Source organism: Excalfactoria chinensis, chromosome 8 (assembly GCF_039878825.1).
Source record: "Excalfactoria chinensis isolate bCotChi1 chromosome 8, bCotChi1.hap2, whole genome shotgun sequence".
Taxonomy (NCBI): domain Eukaryota; kingdom Metazoa; phylum Chordata; class Aves; order Galliformes; family Phasianidae; genus Excalfactoria; species Excalfactoria chinensis.
The window spans coordinates 22,739,552-22,752,923 of record NC_092832.1 but is presented as its reverse complement, the minus strand read 5'-3'; the positions used below and the strand labels follow the sequence as shown (position 1 = coordinate 22,752,923).

The window sequence follows — 13,372 nt, the reverse complement described above, 5'->3', positions numbered from 1 at the left end:
CTCTTTTCATTTAAAAGCTGAAGAGACTGTAATTTAACAGTGAAACAGCATTAGGAGAAAGATCACTGATGCCATGCAATGACAGTATCAGTTTGTACAGAAATATCTTCTGAAAGCTTTAGCAGTACACTTGAACTTGATGCTCAAGTTCTTCATGTCTCGTTCTGCATTTCTAAATATATATCTCTATATATATTTATATACCACATACGTATATCACATACATATCTTCATCACACAGTATTTTGTTAGACTTCAATAAACATTCCTCATTCCTGCTACAAATGTTTAATAAATCTACTGAGATGTCCTGTAGGTTATTTTCTGTATATGACAAAAAAGCACTTTACACTTCTTTACATTCAACCTTGACTATTTACAGATGAACTCACATTCTTCACTATTAAAAAAACAACAACAACACCAAAAAAAAACAACCAACAGAAACCCCATAAGCTATCAATTTTGAAGGAATTACTTGAACCTTATTCTAACTGCCCAAACTATAATGCACCAAACTCCTGTTAAAAACATCCATCACAGGGAAATCTCTCCTCTGTCCAGAGACTAAGTAGACTAAACCTGCAAATTACAACAACTTCTTCATCTGTAAGGAAGATTCGTAGCTATGCAAGTTACCAGAAAATTCAAGTGTGTGTTTATTGCCTGTCCACATTAGTTACAAATAAGTGCAACTCTCCAGCCTGGCATAAATATGACACTACCTGAATTCTCAAAGCAGCTTTAAGTCTGAATAAATCACATACAACTTTGGGTTCCTTTGGCTATGAGTTGTCATAAAGACAATGTGAAGATAACAAGACTGGGAAAAAAGAGAAAAAGAAACAGAATACAAAGCCTTCTACTTCTTCCCATCAGTCTGCAAGACTAGCAGATTGAAATACTACCAACAGAAATGGTACTGACATTTGTGATGAAAGATTCATTATTTTTAACAGCAGTTCTGTATGCATTTAGCAAGTGCCCTGAAAGACGCATTAAGAACACACCAATAACTTACTTCTCCAAGATCCCATAATTAGAAAATTCGTAACAGAGCAAAAGAGCATTTTTAAAGCCTCCTCTTGATCTATCAAAGTGCCAACACTGCATATCTACTAACTGAAATGTACAGCAACGGTGGCACTGGAAGCTTCTTAAGTACATAGTCTGCTCATAAGAAAGTGTCAGAAAAAAAAACATCGCAATCCTCCCTCAACATATTACTAAAATACAAAGAAGGAACCAAGCAACTAAATGAATTAATGGCTTTCAAAGCACAACTCCTATCGCCAAATCCAAAACTGTGCAAAGATGCTTTATCCTGCTGCACTGAGAGGAAAAAAAAAGTCCTTATTGGAAAACAAACTGCAAGAAAACCGGAGAGATCAGACAACATCACACAACAGGGAAAATAATCAGTAACCACAAGCAACACCACAAAGCGAGGCAGCAGGGATAGCAACGCAGAGGTAACTGAGAGGCAGCACACCTAAGTAGCTTTCTCTCGACAATAAACCAAGCACTGGTGTCACTCTTTGCTGCCATTAATGTGTTTCCATCCTGGCAACAGGACAGAAAGGCTTTTAAAAGGAAATCATTATAGCATGATCAATTTTATTATGCCTTTTTACAAGAACACTTCTGGTTTCAACTGAAATATTTTCATATTCCTCCTTACCCCAGCTGAAAACAAATCCTACTCACCACTAAAAGAAGCCGGCTGTCTAATGCCAGGTGTTATGTACTCATTCTTGTACTCTCCAAAATGTGCTATTTTCTCCATTTCAAAATGTAACACTGTCTTTGCTGGGGCTCGCTCTTAATTTCTCAACAGTACTGCCAGCATTTCCTGTCACTTTATATATCTGGCCTGTAAGTTAGCAAGGTTCCCTGGGAATCTGCTTTTGAAGAAACTGGGCACACAGCAGTGCTGCTCACTTTTTAAGAGCCCTCTCTTAAGAGCACAGGAGATGATGATTCCAGAGCACCAGAAGTCAAGCAAGCAGGCAGGAGGCCATATTGGCTGAGCACAGATATTTCTCTAGTGCTTAGATGGAAAAAGAAAGCATACAATCAACAGCAAGTTGAATACCAGGCAGAAGTGTGCCCTGGCAGCCAATAGGGCCAAGTGTACCCAAGTGGGGTGTAGCAGGTCCAGCAGTGCCAGCTGGGGGAGGGAAGAGACTGTCCTGCTCTTATCTGCACCATGCACCTTCACCTCCACCACTGTGTGCAGGTTTGGGCACCACCACATCAGGACATAAAGCTATCTGAGAGCGTCCAAAGGAGGGCTACGAACATGCTCACGGGCCTGTAAGGCAAGACATATGGAATGGCTGAGGTCAGTCCCACTTTCCTCAGGGATTACAAGCAGATTTCTCAAGAGCCTTTGACGTACTATACTTACCCATACAAATAAACCTGGGTTGGTTTTTTTGTTGCTGCTTTTTTAAATGTCACCGCAACTCAGCACAAAGCCAACAAAGCCCTGCATTTCAGATTCTCTCTCCACTTACCATTCATTAGTACTGAATGGCAGATAACACACACTCTGGCTTCCTTTCGATCCATGTACAGCAGCTTGCACTTCAGGCTACAGCACGCTGCACAAAATACCTGGAACCCAAAAAGGAAAAAACTTAAGTGCTGTTCAAGACTATGCAATGAATTGATACAATCAGAGAATACTGGTAAAGCTCTGACATGCAAAATAAGGAGGCAAATTATCAGTATTTTCCCATTACAGCTACAGGGACTACTATCTGCCCAACTTCCCTTCCTACCAATCCCAGTGAAGTAACAGTATCTGCAGCACAGAAATGCATGTTATACTGGTACTTCATGGTGCTATATTTTTGCACAGATGACAATGGCTTATTCAATTCCTACCACATTACAATCCCTCACTGATTTAACAACTTGAAAATGAACACCAGTCTTAAAGCATGATTACTTTCTAGCATCAACTCTTTATAAATCCACCAGTTTTCTCTATGTATGAGATTGCTGAGGCAGAGATTAATTCAAACAAATCATTATTTGCAGCAGGATGGTTCATCTATATCAGTAACTCTAACTATTAAATCTCTTCAGATGCATTCCTCAGACAAGTGAGTACTGATGTACGAAAAAGCATTTAGTGTCCAATGGATAAAATAACATATTCTAAAAACCTGAATGACAGCAGTACTGCAGGAAAATACTGTTTCATTTATTAAGGATAAAAAAGAAAAGAAGAAAAATCTCATATTTACTTAATTGCAGACACTACACCACCACAACACTTCAGAGAAATCATGAACTGCATTTTACACATGCTGGCTGCTAAGAGGGACCCAGTGCAAAATGCTCAGAGGCACAACTGTCTGCAGAGCTGCAGTTCATTACCAGCACATCTCACCTGAGCTGTACCCAACAGTTCCCAAGTCCCGGGCTGGAAACAGTGCTAAGGCTTCCTCCAAACAACCAAATTCATTTTGGAAACAAAATGGAAACATGCCCATACAAACATTTTCATGCAGGAATAAAATGTCACCTTTCCACAGATGATTAAAAAAACCCCACAAATGTACTTTTAAAACCTTTTCCTCTTTGGAAAGGAGGTTTTTCATCAATTTTTCGTCAAACATGAAGATGGTATCTTCCCAACTCTTCAATGGAGATTTAAGCATTTAATAGAAGCAGTGCAAGTGTTACTGTGATGCAGCAGTTTCTCACACCACAGGCTGTCAACACAGCTTGCATTGCGTTGGCTATCCCAAGCAGAGGGCAGAGCAAACAGCTGGGCACGTCTCAAGCCACACCAGCTAGATTCAATAGAGCTTGCCTTTCAAAGCCTTTGGTATCTCTCCTCCCAAATACATTACAGGTCTTGAATGTTGTGAAGCAATCTGCATTAAGTGCTAGGGTAGTATTTGACTCACACCAATGTAAAGCATTTATAAATGAGTGCTTTCTTTAGAGAAAATAAATTGTTAAAAAGCATAAAAAGAATCTTCACAGAATTATCTGCAGCATTTTTGAATGCACATGTGCAAACTTGGCCCAGCAATATTAGCTATCACAAGCTTCTAGAAACAAGCCCTTCTGAGGATTATTCTAAGAACACTCTGAGAATATTAAATAACCAATACATGTATTTTTCATCACTGAGAAATAATTTTGTCTACAGAGCAGAGAGTCCATTTATTTCATCTATTTCTTATGTATCATCCAAAGCAATGCTGGTTGTTCTTCTCAAGGTTTGTTGTGCTCCTCAAGAAGTTTAATTGGAAAAAAAAAAAAAAAGAAAAGAAAGAAAAAAAAGACACCACATATTCTGGCCTTAAACTATGAATGTTCTGCCCATTTCACATAAGGTTATTCTCAGTTTCTGCTTTCTCATTTGTGCAGTTCAGGGCTTCAGTCATTACAGAAAAATCATTAAGTATCAGCAATAAGTTTATTTAAAGCAAGCAAGCAAAAAAAGTAGAAAATATGGCTGTAAATAAAAATAGTAATCATATCAAATAAAAAATGGGACCTAAGTGAAAGTGTAAGCTAACACATCAAAGCTATGCAATTCCTTTAACTGACGATGCTCCCTAACTGCCGTGAGAACAAGAATGAGCCCTTGGATACTAACTGCAAGGTGCACAGAAGGTAGGTGTGTACCTCTGATGATGCTTACTGATCTCCTGTGGTTTACTTGCTCCCCCTCAGGATTTGCACTGAAAACAACCTGAAACAGGACGGCAGAAGCAAATGGCTGGAAGTCCTTAACAAGTACATAACTAATGTTTGTGTGGCTTCTAAAGTTTCCTGGCAACAACTTCTCAGCAGGCCCTAAAATCAGATTTGTTTAAAATCTACTTACATGATGATGCAATGAAGAAACTGAGTGCTATGCCCTTCGGTTAGTAAATAGAGAAATGGTACGTATACATGGTCTTCCATGGAAGAGTAAGCCTGCTTTCTGCTAGGTTGCTTACAGAAACAGGTGACTTAAGGGTCTGAACTTCCCAGATACGTTTGCCTTCTTTGAAGTTCTTTGTTCAAGTTATTCTGCCTCCCTGCACTCTTCTGGTAGCTAAAGCTCATGCCCATAGACAGCAGGGGTCTTCTGATCAACTTCAGGAAAAGTAGAATAGAATCCTACATAAACCAGTATTACTTTTACTCTAATTTTTTGCCAATTTAAATGCTTATTTTTATTTTAAAAATATTCATGCATATCTACATGATCAGTGTTAAGTTCCCTCTTTTGAACAATAATATTTTACCCCAAGTTCCTATTTCCCATGTGCCACTGACTTGTGTTTCAGTAACAAGACACGGAGAATACTTCATAAACTCATCACATTAAGAATCTGTGTTGGCCTTGATGGCACTTCTCAAATTGAAAAAAGCCAACAACAAAATACAGAAATTAAATGTTGGTTGTCTTCATTACAAAATTTCTCACCCCATATCCATCCATCAAATCACAGAAAACTTGACTATATCTTTTTTTCAGGAACAAAGATACGTTCTTTACAAGAGAAGATGTGATATGAAAAATATAAGATAGTACAGAAAGCTTAAAAGGACAGAATTGAACAGACATGTGAAACACCAAGAATGCCAGTGATACCGAACTTCCAATCCCCATCAACATTTCTATACCTTTAATGGAATTAATGATGCAGTAATTCATGCTAACTAGTTTCCTGCACTTCCCCACTTCATATCAGTTCTACATGAATTCAGTGCTTGTTGCTGACTGCAATCAACTAACACACTGCTAATACAGGATTATTCTCAACAGCTATGAATACAAATAGTTATTCCTCATTAGAACCATAAAGAGATTAGACATCAGAAACTTCCATCACAAATCAAACACAGCTTTTCAGGAAGAATATGTCACAGTTAAATACAACCAGCTGCTTAGGAAGTTCTGTTTTGATTTTTATGCCTTAAAAGCACTGAAAGCAAGCTTTGAACTTACTCAAAGATCATGAACTCACCTTCCCACAAGCTCTGCAATGATGCCTTCTTTTCGTGAATGTAAATCTTGCCTCACATTTCATGCAGTTTGGTGCTTGAGAATCTGGAACCCAAACTGGAGCCACCTCACCCAAAGTAGTAAAAGGCTTTCTGGCTGGAGCTCCAAACTGACCAGCTCTGAGATCATTATCTGGACTATCTGGGGCTACTGCAAGGCACGGACTACTAGAGATTCCAGATTCATACTCTTCCAAGTGTTCTCCATTAGTATTGGTAACAGGGGCATTTAATGATGCTTCACCAGGAAACACATCTGCTGTCAAGTTATCCCCTAATTGTGTCTTAACAAAGATGTTTTTGTTTTTACTATTACCTCCACAGTTTGGGGGAACAAGATCATTTTGCAAGTGGTCCGATAATGGCTTTGGAATCTGCAATTTAAGATTTGTAGGTTGTTTTGGTCTTGCACCACCAAAAGGAACACTGACAGATTGCAGATTAGTCATTGGTTTTGGTGAAGTTTGCCCTTGCAGGGATGGCACCTGACTACAGAGATTATGTATATAGTTCTTCTTTACGTGGTCACCAGCACTGTTTAAAATAAGTCCACTCCCTTCTATGGTTTCATTTCCTCTCTGTTCATAAACATTTGCATAACATTCGGACTTGCTCTCCTCTATCTCTTTTTCCTCAGTCACCGAGTCTTCCTTGGAGGGTAAAGTCTTTGGAACATGAGGAACAACTGGGTTCTGCATTCCATAGGAATCACAACCATTAGACAGAGAGCTTGCTGTTGAGGTACCTGTCCCATCAGAGAGACTGGACCCTTCAAGCTTGTCTGTACCAGTCCCTTTTAGGTCTATGCCTGCCTCCATCTTCTCATCTCCACCTTCTTTGCTGCTACTACATGCCTCATCAGGCTGCTTTGTCTGCAGAAGTCTTTCATTCTCTTCCACAGTTTGCTTATTATTAATCTCATTCAATCTAGTCAATTCCCAATCAGTCATCTCCTGAGATTCAGGGTAACACTCTTCCATATTGCACACTTCAGATGTGCTAACATTTTTATCACATTCAATGACTTCATTTTCAATGGCACTACCATCCTCAGAGGTAAAATGTTCTGCAACAAATTCCTTGTAGTCGCCACTTCCAGCCACATTAGATGGACAAGTTTCTTCAAGCCCAGATAGCCTAGAACATATTTGTTGGGTTGTTTCTTCTCCTAAGCTTCCATTACTTGAACCAGAAGAAAAGTTTTTAACTTCTAGATCAGTTCTCTGTGGAATGGCTTTACTACTAAAATTTTCAACTGATACACAATTTTCTTGCATTTTAATGATACCATCAACAGGTCTCTTACAGAGAGTCATTGTATTAATCCCTGCAGCTGTAGCTTCTGAAAGCCATGAATCTTTACTCATATCAAAATCATCCTTTAAGCAAGAGGAGGGGCAAGCAACGGTCAAGGTTTCAGATGAAGCATTAAACAAATTACTTCTAGAGTCATCTTCAGTACAAAGCCAATTTACTTGCTTTTCCGTATCTGTATCTTTTTCCATGGATCCATTTACAGTAACACTAAACTCATCACTCTGTTGGTTTTCATTATCCAGTGTAAAGCTAATAGTGTCCTTTAGGGACTGACTGTTGTAATTTTTAGAGTCCAGCAAGTCACCACTTTGCAGTGCTCTTCTGTCACAGTTATGCATAACTGCCACCACTAGTACATTTTTCTCCTCTGGCAAGCAAGCTATACTTCCACACTTCTTTTCTCCAGATTCCACAGTGTTACACTGATCATCCCGATTACTATTTCTTTTAATTAACTGATCGTCTGCTGCTGCCTGATCATCAATCCACATGACTGGAGTCTCTGGGCTTAGGCTAAAATCCTTTCCATTAGCACAGTGATCCTCTCCTCCTGTTGCTGTAGTCACCGAATGAGACAAGGAGAAAGACTTTAATCTCTGCTGACATTCATTAGGAGTTGTAGCTTCATTCACATCGGCCACAGTTGGGTTACTTGACAGACGACACGAAGGTGGATCTAGAATCTGATTCCACTTTGCACCCAGTAGCGTAGGTGAAACAGTGGCATCTGAAAAAATTGTTTACACAATTAATAAGAAAAATTACTGTCCTAATAGATTCTATTAACTCTGTTGCATTAGAACACCCCAAACATAAACGAAAAGATCGGTAGAATTGTAAAATTAGTATCCTTGATCAACCATCAATATCTTTGATCAATAATGCACCCAGTACTTGGGTCCCCAACACAAGAAGGACAGCAAGCTGCTGGAGTGAGGCCAGAGGAGGGCCACAAAAATGATCAGAGGGTTGGAGCACCTCCCCTACAGGGACCAGATGAGTGAGTTGGGGCTCTTCAGACTGGAGAAGGCTCTGGGGGGTGCAGCCCCCAGTACCAGCCAATAGCAGCCTTCCAGTACCTGAAGGGAGCCTACAGGAAAGCCACAGAGGGAATTTGTACACCAGGGCATGTAGCAACAGGATGAGGGGAAATGGCTTTAAATGCAAGAGTGTAGATTTAGACTGGATATTAGGAGGAAATTGTTTACTGTGAGGATGGTGATACACTAGCGCAGGTTGCCCAGGGAGGCTGTGGACAGCCCCTCCCAAAGGCTGGAAAGGGCTTCAAGCAGCTTGGTCTAAATGAGAGCTGTCCCTGCCTATAGCAGGGGGTTGGAATTAGATGACTTTCAAGGACCCTTCCAATCCAAACCATTCTACGATTCCATTATGAATTAGGACAAACAATTTTAAAAGTATCCATTAATATATTTTACATACTTTGAAATGCCTAGATAGACTCCCATACCCATTAAATGTTTAGCCTCTTTGACAGTACAGAAATAGCAATTCGACAAAGCAAAACTTTAATACTTCAAACATGATAGCTCTCATTGTATAATTTATGTGACCTAATAAAACATTTCTAAGCTTGAGTCTCACAAAACTACAAAAGCTGCTTAGAATAAAGACATTTGGTGTCATTTGTGTAAAATGAATCATAAAAAACATTATCTACTGAGATGAGGCTCCACAAAGCCTTTCCTTAAAATGCTTATTGAAGGCTTTCAATCAAAACAGAAATAAACACATTTTTAAACAAATGAACAAGGGGAATGGAAGCTGGAGAAAATGCTGTTAGAAAGTACTGAAGACACTCCATGTCAAATCAATAGATTTATTTTCCAATATTTGAGATACATTTTTAACCTCAAAAAAACCAAAACTCTATCATAGTCCACTCCCTTTCCACTGGTCTTCCCTGCAGTACATCACACATCTATGATCTTGTTCAAAACCACTCACCTTCGTTTTGCTCAAATTCATCTAAAACCTTATCGAGGTTATATGCCTCTGCTTGGAAATAGTTCTCCATTTGTCAGGGAATGACCACCAGATTCTTGTCTGAACCTGACAAACAGAACAAAGTACAGTCAAGCACCTACATTTCAGTTCCTCTGTTTTAAGAGGCAAAGACAACACCTATACATCAAATGTTAAATACATTACACTCATAAAGCAAAAGTATATAAGTTATTTATGCTTAATTTGGATTAACAACCTCCCCGAACTTGCTTTAGATTTTAGTATTATCTCCAGGTTTATGGAAGTATTTTTTTTTTAAGTTAGCATGTAAGCAAAATCTTGATTTTTTTTTTGTAGCATTTATGAACATTTGCAGAAGAATATGTTTTTTAAAATCTTGCCACACACAAAGTAGAAGTGTTGATGTAAACCAGGTGTCTGCAGAAACAACATCTGAAGAATGCAGGTTCACTTTTACACGCTGGCTGTTAGAGGAACAGAAAATATCCTCATCAGATGAATGAAAGATAGTAACTAAACTGGGCTTGCAAATCTGTGTCAGTTCAAAGCAGAATGTATCCACTCCATAGAACTTATAAAATGCTGTGTGTGTGTCCATGTGTTTTGTTCAGTACGTTTTCCAGTTAATGACAGGTCTTTTTGAGAGGCCAAAATAAAGAGATTTTCTTTCCAGGACTTGGGGGCACAATATACACAGGAAGCACAACAAACTGATTTTTGCAATTTAGAAATCTATGTTTAGAAGATTCTCTTCACGGTAATATGATAACAATGAAAATCATGCAGTTCTTCCTTTTGCAGCATTAACTGAGGATCAGAAAATTGCAACTTATGTACAAAAACACATTTTTCTCATGTTTCGAGCTTTTCTTTTCATTACATATCACTGCAATTTTCATCATTATTTAGACCACTGAGATTTTCTTTCCACCACAGTACACAGGGAAGGTGAGAAGGAGTTTTGAAAGAACTGCTACCATAACTGCTGAGGCAAAAATACAATCAACAATACAGCCCTGAAAACATCAAAGCCAGTCACATGGTTTTACCCTCCCAGCTCAGCATCAATGCTTACCTCAGCATCTGATATCATTGTCTCAACTTTTTACATTCAAAGAAAACACTGACCTCGACCTGAGCATTTAAACAGAACAGTCAAAGCCAGCAATAGTCTCTAAGCCATTTCAAAAGCCAAATGATGATGTCAGTGCAGCCTTCCTTGTATTGCCACATTAATGTCTAACTGTAAGGATTACCATAATGGTGAGAGCAAAACTGCTCCAACATCAGACAGAAAATAACACTGACCAGGAAACCAGAGTCAACTATGCACCAATCTGAAGATCCAGCTTTTAGCTTCATGCTACCACTGATTAGCTCACATGGCTTTGAACAAGTAGCCTGAACTCTGTTTCTGTTTTTGTAATGACTCCTAGGCTGGCAGTATTCTGATTCACTCATTTCTCAGAGATGCTTCAAAGATTCCTACTTGTAAAAGTTGTTGAGGGAGTAAACTGGTGTTAGTAGAATTATGCTAGCTTTTAAAAGGTCTGCTTTAATAATCCTTGTTTCTGTGATAGGCAAGCACCTGAAATCTAGCAAAGGGCACAGAAGTAAGCAGTTCCATCAAAAGACAGGTTAAAAAGGAGGATGACAAGGGAGCTAAAAAACAAAAACAAAAGCCTAAGTCATTAAATAACCTTCTACAACTCAATATAATAAATAACATTTTCACCTTTCCACCTTAACAGTAGGAAGATGGTCTTCGTGCTACTAAAGGCTTAGAGAAACAAGACATTGTGATTCATTTCCTGAAAACACTACCAGTGAAGGCATTTTCACTGAGAAATGTGTGTCATAACCTATATACCATAAAGAGAGACCTTGATTTGATCTGTTCTCTGAACACCATCCAAAATATTCTCTTCAGAGCTGGCTTTCAAATGCTGTGAAATATAGAAATGGAGGAGGAAGGGGTGAGAACCTTGTTTTACAGTAAGAAACAGTGTTAGACCTGACAGCTAGACTCCAGCTCAACTAAAAACCAGCTCCTTCACACTAGAGATAGAGACAAGAAGCAGGTCAAAGGAACTTTCCCATTTAACACCACACATTGCTTTAATGTTATCTGTGTATTTCTAGAATTTGAGGTTTATTTCAATTACTACACCATTAAATTTTACATCCTTTAACATACTCGTTTTCCTGAAGAAGGTAAAGCCAAGCTCTGCCCTCTGCCTGTGGCACTGTACTCTTTGATCCCTTAGGCATCTATTTTAAGGTCTTCCTGAGCTATCCTACCTGCCCATCAAGTCAAGGCATTATAGATCTTCCACAGCACTTTAACTAAAACAATTACTACACAATCAAACCAAAATATATTTTAAAAGCAGATACTACTCCTTCAACATACAAACAATCATTTCATTTAACTACAACCAAACTGCAAGAGTGTGTAGGTTCTCTTGCACCTATCCCTTCTACTCCTTTCAATACCTTGATGAGAAGCATCTAGACCAGTTCTGTAAATATCAATAGTGAAGTTAATTATAATCTGTTCCAATGAACAGAATTCTTGTTTAGCAGAGTTAAAACTGTGACACCCTCTGAAACCACCACAATCAGATTCCTACAACCTACATCTCCTTCTTTTACTTTAAAACCATTCCCCCTTGTCCTAATCAGACCATGTAAAAAGTTGGTCTTTGTCCTATTTGTAAGCTCCTCTTAAGTACTGAAAGGCCTCGATGAGGTCTCCCTGCAGCTTTCTCTTCTCCAAGCTGAACAAGCCCTGCTCCCTCAGCCTTCTGCCATAGAAGAAGTGCTCCAGCCCTCTGATCAAACTATACCCAACCAAAGAGAGCAGTGTTAGACTCTCACAATAAATGTTACTATTTTTATTTACTTTAGTCAAAGTTTGGCTTTTAAACCTTATATTGTGTTTCTATAACATCAAGAAAACCAGTATTTAGACTTCAGAAACCAGATGTCTAACAATAACAAGAGTATATAAGTGAGAAGTGGAATTTTGTCCACACTTCATTACAATCCCAGTGGGTCAATACTTCATATCAATTCTATGAAATGATAATGTTATTAAAAGCTGCACTAACATTTAACCATCTAATATCTGTGAGTTTAATTTTGGTCCAATATGTAGACAGATTTTATTCTATACTTCTAAAATGTAAACAACTACATGTAACCGCTGGAATTCTGAAGCCCAAATGCAAGTGCACAAGCATGCACTGAGTCAAAATCCAGACTGATGGATGCCCATAATGCAAACTGAAGAGGGAAAACATTTTTTAATAAACATTATTATTATTTCACTGACGTTTCACAAGAGAACCTTTTATTTTTAAACTCACAGTCACTAAACTCACAGTCAGCACAAATGAGATCTTATTGTCTATGCAAGTAGGTATTTCTCTGGAAAGGTCAGTTGTGAATCCTGAGGTCTAACATTTAAGAATTCTTATATAAAGAACACCCCAACCTCCACACTTTCCCTGGGGTTCCACCCAAGAAAAAAAAAAAACAACTGTGAAATCAGAAGCAGAAGTTCTTACTGCTCTCTTCCTGACAGAAAAGGAGCATATGTGCTCATGTTCCTGACATACAACCATAATGCCTCTTGATCGACACATTGTCAACATCTCATATATTTACTAGTTTAAGATCTAATACTTCAACTGCACGGCCAGTAACCCAAGATCAAAAGAGATAACACAAAATGTTCTAGAATAGCACACTACAATAATCTGGTAGCTATTGTCTCCATGGTTCAGAATTTACCTTAAGTATTTATTTTGACTGTCCAACATAAATGAAACCACATGTATCCTTTCATAAGTCTTTGGAAACTTTGATTGTAACTCACAGATACCACTAAGAAAGTTTGGGACAGTTTGGGGACTATTCTAGTCCCAAACTTCCTCTTAGCATAAAAGAAGAAATGACATTTTTTACAGGATCATTCATAGCTGGGAAACTCTTCAGGATTACTCAAATACTTCAAGCCATGGCAGGGAGAGACACT

At 38.5% G+C, this 13,372-nt stretch overlaps 1 protein-coding gene across 3 annotated transcripts in view; it reads right to left on the bottom strand.

Moving 5' to 3' along the window:
- Nucleotides 1-13,372, bottom strand: part of ZFYVE9 (zinc finger FYVE-type containing 9) — a 51,757-nt gene that overhangs the window by 22,399 nt on the left and 15,986 nt on the right. For all 3 annotated transcript variants that reach the window (XM_072343823.1, XM_072343822.1, XM_072343824.1), the window contains exons 3-5: nt 9,310-9,414; nt 5,991-8,071; nt 2,520-2,619 (exon numbers count right to left, since the gene is read on the bottom strand). In XM_072343823.1, coding sequence (XP_072199924.1) covers nt 2,520-2,619; nt 5,991-8,071; nt 9,310-9,379 — 2,251 coding nt within the window. In that variant the 5' untranslated portion in view covers nt 9,380-9,414. The remainder of the gene's footprint in view (nt 1-2,519; nt 2,620-5,990; nt 8,072-9,309; nt 9,415-13,372) is intronic.